We start from the raw sequence: 8,318 nt of genomic DNA, 5'->3' as shown, positions 1-8,318 counted from the left end.
CTGACAGACCATAAATCGAATTGCAAAGACTGCAAGAAGAAAAGGAGGCTGCTTAAAAGCGAGTTGGGGTTGGGGTGGGGGTGGGGGGCCAGATTCCTGTTCTATTCACAGCAGCAGACCTGCTTTTCACTAGAAGAAGGAGGAGAGAAAAAAACAAACAATGAAGATAAAAGAGCTGCACAAGAAAAGGAACTGAGAAAGGCGATGATATGCAGACGCAGATCTGCCACAACGATCACATGATATGGATTTCCGCTTTGGCACACTTGCTATGGGGCTGCACAGCAGGGCAGGGCCACACAGGGCCACTCTCTTCATCAAGAGCCGCTGTGGCAGGACATGATGCTGCTTTGAGGGGAACTCTACCATGCAGTCCATCATGAATTTCAATGGACTCCAACGCCGGGGAAGTGAGGACAGCTACATTCTGGACAATTCTGTGATGAAGAAAGGCCGCCTGTGGTACCGGCTTTCACTGAAGGGCAGCAATGATAGATACCACAGCAACAGCGAGACTCTGCCCAGGGGATGGAAACGGGTGAGACAGCGACCAAACATCCATGCATGCATAAACAAAGAGACCACCTTGTCTTCAAATCAGGCGTCATACAAGATTGACGTGAATATTGGAATAAAGCTTTTAACTGGCTTACTATTGCTAATACATAGCCGTAAAATACGGAATCTGTTTAGATTTATTAGAACACATGTGTTCGCTACTGAAGAGCAAATCACTGACTCGGTCTGTGTAACCATAACACAGCAGCACCCTGCAGCAGGCATAAAGCAATTTTAATCTTTTGGCAATTTTAATCTTTTAAGTTACGTAACGGACTATAGGATCAAAATGAGAGAAAAGAGAGGAGAAAAAAGCACTTACTGAACCGTCTCATTAACTGCTCAACTAGTTTGAAATCTAAAATACTTTGTATTGTTAGAGATAGTTGTGAGGAACTGTGCATTTCCCCCTTTATAGACTCAGCAAACCAGCACCAACTCGCTGATTGACTACGCCGACCCCCAGAGGTAAAGAGACCAGATTTTATTTGAGTTTTGAACGCTCGATGGTTCTGTAGCTCAACAGATGAGCAGCCTTACTCAGCCTACTCTAGTATATAATGTGCTCTATTTCAAGTCTGCATGAAGGTGCTGAATCTATTTCTAATCTGCACAGGACCACAGTTGTACTGAAGAAGGAAGACAACGAGTCATTTGGATTTGAAATTCAGGTAAGACTGAAATTCCTAAACACTTCAAGAAGCATAAACGTCGGAACTTCATTATGCCATTTCATCTACATTTCAATCATGAAATAATTTCTTTTGACTCGGTTTATATTTGCTGGTTCATGATCAAGAACACAATGCAACTTTATGGGGAAAGGTTTTGCGTTGGCTGTTTGTGACGAAGGTGTCTCCCGTTGCAGACCTATGGCGTGCAGGTGAAGAACAGTTCGGCGGTGGAGATGTGCACGTTTGTGTGCAAGGTACAAGAGGACAGTGCTGCTGAGAGTGCTGGCCTAACCACAGGTAAGGACGCCCCCGCCCCTCCTGTTCTGTCATCCACATCCTTCCTTCAGCCCCACACCCTCACTGTCGAACATGGCTTCTCACACACAAGCAGTCATCGTCTTCTGCAAATTACCTTGTTGTCGCAGCTCTCAGTCACTCAGAAACCAACACACACAGTTGCATATGTGAAAACACACACACACACACACACACACAATGCCTGTCTTAACTGTGTTCTTTGGTATTTTCAGGTGACGTCATCATCAAGATCAATGGCGTGAGCATTGAAGGATCATCACATCAGCACATAGTTGATCTGATTCGAGAGTCCGCCAACTTAGTGAAGTGAGTAAAGGAAACGAGAACACCTTAGACTGCGACTCTGATACACCCTCAGAGCAGAGAGTACAGTACCCAACAGTAAGTCCTGCACTGTGGCGCTTCATATTCATGTCCTCATTCATGTTTCTGTGCATGACCGCAGGCTGGAGACTGTATTCAACACTGTTGTGAGGCGGATTGAGCTGGAGAAGAAGGTGGCTTTGCTCAAGGTATGTCTCCGTCACAGCGCTCGTGTGTGCTGTGGACACGGCTTTGTGGTTGTATAAAGGGGCTAAAAACAAAGCAACGTCAGATCACATAACCTCACCTAGCTGAAATGAAAGGTCAAGAACAGCACCCTGTGCACCAGCACGTGCTGAGCCGCGGCATCACCATGTGCAATAGGCTGTGCTCAGCCTTTCCACAGCTAATCCCATGCAAAGTAGGCCATGGAAACACACTTACCAATTGTGTACCTTCAGTTTGGGGTCGTGTCTTTAGAGGTTAATCTGGGCTTGAGATAAGAATCATTCCCATGTTACAACAACATTTTATTATACTGATTGATGTTTTTTTTCCATGCAGCAAAGACTACGAGAGAAGTTGTCGGCGCTACAAGCCCTTACGTTACAGGAAAAGCGCTTGATGCGAGGTGAGGGGTCCTGCCCAGCTGTCAAACCGCAGCACTTCCTTTCTCACAACCATCTCCCTTTCTTTCTTTCTTTCTTTCTTTCTTCTTTTTTTCTTTCTTTCTTTTTTTCTTTGATCAACTGTTACTTTTGTAATGCGAGGCGCAAACTTGACGGTGAAGTACACGAGTGACTTCCCCCGAGAAATGGCCCCAGAAACTGATGACAAACTTACCATCACTCGGATAAGACACAACTCAGGCACGGTGACGTCAGCTCTGCACATAAAGATAGCAACTATCATTTTCAATTTCTCTATTTCCCCACCCGCGTTAGAGAATTACAAATTATGTCAGGTGACTCGGCCTTACTAAATTGTCCCTAGGTGTGTGTGTGTGTGTGTGTGTGTGTGTGTGTGTGTGTGTGTGTGTGTGTGTGTGTGTGTGTGTGGGCCCTGTGATGGCCTGGTGGTCTGTCCAGGGTGCCGCCCCGCCTGCCGCCCAATGACTGCTGGGATAGGCTCCAGCATCCCCGTGACCCGGAGAGCAGGATCAGCGGTTTGGATAATCGATGGATGGATGATGGCTGGATGATGGCTGGATATATTAATGTTTCATAGATATTGTTCAACACTATTGGGTCTACTTTAAACACTGTCTTTGGTTTTAAAGCGTTCCAACGACACCGACACCAATTCCCGGCATGTGCAAACGAACTTGGGTGTTGATAAAACTCGTGTTTAATTAGTGACAGCTATAGTACTGCTGGTAATTGCATTTGTGTTTGACCAGTCTGAACCCCAGTGATCCATCCCAGGTGAAACACATTTAGCCAACACCCACCGGCAAGCAGAAGAAAAGACATGGTCGACTTTGAGCTTTAGCAACTGAAGTTGAGGTCTTAGTGGGTACTGGTCTTCAATAGCGCCTAAGCAAGCAGCTTCGCCATATCTGCTTGCTCTTGCTCCATCCTCCAAAAAAAAAGAAAAAGAAAAAAGTTAATCTAACACAACAACCCCCCCCCCCCAAAAAAAGCTCCATCCTGCAAATACATGTCCTTTTTGAGACTTTCTGGTGAGTGTAAGACAATAACTACACGGATTCTCATTCCACTGGTTTTCCGTCGTGAAAAATGATATGACACATATCACACCGGCGGCACGGTGGCGCCGTGGTTAGCGCGGCTGCCTCACAGCAAGAAGGTCCTGGGTTCGAGCCCCGGGGTAGTCCAACCTTGATGGGTCACCTCAGGTCGTCCTCTGTGTAGAGTTTGCAGGTTCTCCCCATGTCTGCGTGGGTTTCCTCCCACAGTCCAAAGACAGGTAGGTCAGGTGACTCAAAGACATGTAGGTCCGGTGACTCAAAGACATGTAGGTCCGGTGACTCAAAGACATGTAGGTCCGGTGACTCAAAGACATGTAGGTCCGGTGACTCAAAGACACGTAGGTCCGGTGACTCAAAGACACGTAGGTCAGCTGACTCAAAGACACGTAGGTCAGCTGACTCAAAGACATGTAGGTCCGGTGACTCAAAGACCTGTAGGTCCGGTGACTCAAAGACATGTAGGTCCGGTGACTCAAAGACATGTAGGTCCGGTGACTCAAAGACCTGTAGGTCCGGTGACTCAAAGACATGTAGGTCCGGTGACTCAAAGACATGTAGGTCCGGTGACTCAAAGACATGTAGGTCCGGTGACTCAAAGACATGTAGGTCCGGTGACTCAAAGACACGTAGGTCAGCTGACTCAAAGACATGTAGGTCAGGTGACTCAAAGACATGTAGGTCCGGTGACTCAAAGACATGTAGGTCAGGTGACTCAAAGACATGTAGGTCAGGTGACTCAAAGACATGTAGGTCCGGTGACTCAAAGACCTGTAGGTCAGGTGACTCAAAGACATGTAGGTCAGGTGACTCAAAGACATGTAGGTCCGGTGACTCAAAGACATGTAGGTCAGGTGACTGAAAGACATGTAGGTCAGGTGACTCAAAGACATGTAGGTCCGGTGACTCAAAGACCTGTAGGTCAGGTGACTCAAAGACATGTAGGTCAGGTGACTCAAAGACATGTAGGTCAGGTGACTCAAAGACATGTAGGTCAGGTGAATCAAAGACATGTAGGTCAGGTGACTCAAAGACATGTAGGTCAGGTGACTGAAAGACATGTAGGTCAGGTGACTCAAAGACATGCAGGTCCGGTGACTCAAAGACCTGTAGGTCCGGTGACTCAAAGACATGTAGGTCAGGTGACTCAAAGACATGTAGGTCAGGTGACTCAAAGACATGTAGGTCAGGTGACTCAAAGACACGTAGGTCAGGTGACTCAAAGACATGTAGGTCAGCTGACTCAAAGACATGTAGGTCAGGTGACTCAAAGACATGTAGGTCTGGTGACTCAAAGACATGTAGGTCAGGTGAATCAGCCGAACTAAACTGTCCTTAGGTATGAATGTGTGTGTGTGTGTGTGTGTGTGTGTGTGTGTGGGCACTGTGATGGCCTGGCGGCCTGTCCAGGGTGTCTCCCCGCCTGCCGCCCAATGACTGCTGGGATAGGCTCCAGCATCCCTGCGACCCTGAGAGCAGGATAAGCAGTTCTGATAATGGATGGATGGATGGATGGATGGATGGATGGACATATCATACCTATCATATCATATATTACACGTGTTATTTCTTCAGCATAGCAGCTGAATGCACAAGAAGGTGACAGACAGTGGCGAGTATAAAGAAGAAGTGCCAACGTTGTTTTGGGAATCAAGCAGATGGGGCAGAACAAGCTCACGAAGGACCTTCACCAGCAGACACTACAAACCAATAGTTGAAACACGGGTTCGGCCATGCTTTGTTTTGTTTGGTCGTGGGGAAGGTGCTGTGAATGGATCGCCAAAAATTGCGCTCAAACACCAATGCAACTCCACCTCCACACATCACTTTAGGTGCCAGTGGGTTAAAGTCGGACCAAAATAGTAATATTTTCGAACATCAGTTTAGATCTTTAATCGTAATGCATTTTTATACTGTTTCTTTCTACAGAAACAAGTTTAATGGGTAGAATTCAGTTTTCTCTTTTTAAAAGAGTGTGTCCTAGTTCAGCTTCTCTGGTCGGTCCAAAGGAGTTGAACCAAGTGCAACTGGACTTGGTATATATCCGTGAAGACGTTTCGCCTCTCATCCAAGAGGCTTCCTCAGTTCCTGCCTTCCTGACTAGACCAAGCTAGTCTGCCTGGCTGCTGATGAGACTCAGTATTTATCCTCTCTAAATAAATAAAAAATTCTGAGTCTCATCAGCAGCCAGTCAGACTAGCTTGGTCTAGTCAGGAAGGCAGGAACTGAGGAAGCCTCTTGGATGAGAGGCGACACGTCTTCACGGATATATACCAAGTCCAGTTACACTTGGTTCAACTCCTTTGGCGAACCATGACGACCTGGATGAAGGAGAACATTCACAGACTTCTCTGGTCGGTCTTTTTTCATACTAAATGCAAATGAGTGACATCATACTAGCCACTCATTTGCAAATAGCCAATCAGATCAAATCATCAAATTGTGAAACCCCGCCCCCTTACGCCAATCCTTGTGTGCGCTTTTCACTCCAAGGTCAGCTCATGAATATTAATGAGGACTTGACCCCTCCCTCTCCGTTCTTGAGACAGCAGAACAGTTAAGGATAAAGGTATTAAAAACGCAATTTTTGTCATTTACAAATAAAAAAGTGCTGCCTAATGTTTTATCATGGCGTTTATAGATTAAAAGTTAAATGTGGCTATTGATTCCGGTCTGACTTTAAACAAAAAAGTTCCCCAGGATTTCAGCTTTAAGTACAAGTTCGACTTTAACTGACAGCTTTAGCCCTGTACCTCTGAGATGGATCTTCTACAGTTCAAATGAACATGCTAGCTAGTGCTTTTAATGCAAGTTCACTCTAGCCATAGTTCCATTACCATGGCCACATTCTGCTGTATTCTCAAATTATTCCATTCTGGGTGTGAAGGAGACTACTGTCTTGTGTATTTTCAGCTAACCTGAATGACACCAGCTCACATCCCTCCTTGGAGTCCCAGGTCTCCCATGACTCCCTCACAGACAGCGATGGCCGACGTTTGTCTAGCAGCAGCAGCTGGAGGAGTGTGATGACCGAGGACAGTGTGTTCGGTGACCTTTGCTCTCCCAGCTCCGGCAGTGCAGCTAGCACCTCGGATGACAGCTGCTTCTTCTCCAGAGATTTTACAGGCCCCAGGAGACCCATATCCAGTCCCAGCCCTCATCAAAACCTTCATCGCACAAGCAGCTCAAGTTTGGCTGGCAGTAGCAGCTCTATTTCCCCTATCTGGGACGAAGCCAGGGCCTCCACTTTGTTTGGTACTCTGCCAAGGAAAGGCCGTCGAGTTAGCGTTCGCAAACATATTCTCAAGTTAATCCCCAGGCTGCAGAACTCAGTTGAGGAAGAAGAGATGGGACCGAATGCTGAGGCCGCCGCAACTTAGGTGGCAGCTCGTTCTTTTGTCTTTGACAGAAATAAACTCTTGAGTTCAGTGTTCAAGAGCTCCTACCTGTGATGGAGCTGAAGGCTAACAAGACCACTGGTGCTTAAACCTTGTTCACAGACTGAAAATGGGAAAATGGACCTATTGAAAAATGTTTCACACTTAAAAAAGACAGAGGACAGGAGTTCCTGTTTTAAACATGTTTTTTTTTTCTTGAGGGGAAGAGAGAGAAAAAAACCCAGACATTATAGTCTGTCTTTCCTCTCATACCAGTTCAGCGTAGAGGATTCTGAGCTTTGATGGAGCACATGACTCAAAATCAGCCTCACAGTATGTTATTATAAAAAACACAAAGCATTATGAATATGAAAAATGTTCATCAATTGAACAAACCTTGGGTGTGTTATGTAGAAAAGACTGTGGCAATGAATGCATGTAGCATATACGCAATAACATAACTGAAAAAGCATTTGCTTTGCCACTATGAGAGAGAGTGAGGGATCGACATTGATCGTCATAACTGTAAAAACTGTTGCACGCAGAATTCAGACGCTGTATTCATGTTGCACTTCTTAGTGTGATCACAGTATGATCCAAAATGATGTGCAAGCCTCCTCTTGTTTCCCATGCAAACTGTATAATTATGAGAGAGTTGATGTGGTATTTTATTTGATGGGTCCATGTCGACAGTTCACTAATGTTGACAGCTTACCTGCAGCTCTGGCATGTTCACCTATGGAGCTCAAAACCCATAGCCCTTCACCACACAGACAACTTCTCAGATCAAAACAGGATGTGGGAAGAACAGCTACTACCGATTTACGTATTTTCACTTCCAAAATCACTTTCAGGTTATGTACAATTCGTTGTCAGTGTTTCACAAACACACTGCTGCACAGAAAAGGTTTGCTGTGTTTTACCAATACGTTAAAAGTAATATGATGATGCGATGGTGCAACATACAATGAAAGAGCAGGTAATTCTTACTGATGCTCTATCCTGTGTTTTGTCCTTGCTTGTGTGTTCCTGACAACAAAATTGGACCAAAATTTGTCTGACCAGGACATTTGACTTGTAAAAAATGTAAATTTACATGAATGAAAGTGAATAAAGGTTTATTGAACAGCTGTTTAAAATCCTAGTCTTTTCCTCCTCAGCCATTGTTTCTGAAGCTCTGGCCCTTTTTATACTAAATGGCCAGCAGATGGCCCTACTCTCTTATTCCAAGGTAAAAAAAAAAATCCAAATGGGACTCTCAGCTACTGGGTGAGGTAATTTAAAGGCTTTTTTTGATGATATAGATAAAAATTAATGGTAATTGAATGGTTACGCCCCTCCTCTCTTGAAGCATATGTGTTTGCTCTCTTTACTCTGCAG

The 8,318-nt window shown here is 45.3% G+C and overlaps 1 protein-coding gene across 1 annotated transcript; it reads left to right on the top strand.

The window, feature by feature from the left end:
* Window positions 1–347: 347 nt before the first annotated feature.
* Window positions 348–8,062, top strand: cytip (cytohesin 1 interacting protein). The gene is made up of 8 exons (XM_056290061.1): window positions 348–538; window positions 977–1,026; window positions 1,175–1,229; window positions 1,427–1,529; window positions 1,763–1,856; window positions 1,996–2,062; window positions 2,418–2,484; window positions 6,475–8,062. Exons 1-8 carry the CDS (start codon window positions 368–370, stop codon window positions 6,939–6,941), a joined length of 1,074 nt encoding a protein of 357 aa, XP_056146036.1. The 5' UTR covers window positions 348–367; the 3' UTR covers window positions 6,942–8,062.
* The last annotated feature ends 256 nt before the right edge of the window (window positions 8,063–8,318 follow it).

Source organism: Lampris incognitus, chromosome 11 (genome assembly GCF_029633865.1).
Source record: "Lampris incognitus isolate fLamInc1 chromosome 11, fLamInc1.hap2, whole genome shotgun sequence".
NCBI lineage: Eukaryota > Metazoa > Chordata > Actinopteri > Lampriformes > Lampridae > Lampris > Lampris incognitus.
The sequence above is the reverse complement of the archived record's forward strand: the minus strand, read 5'-3'. Positions and strand labels throughout refer to the sequence as shown.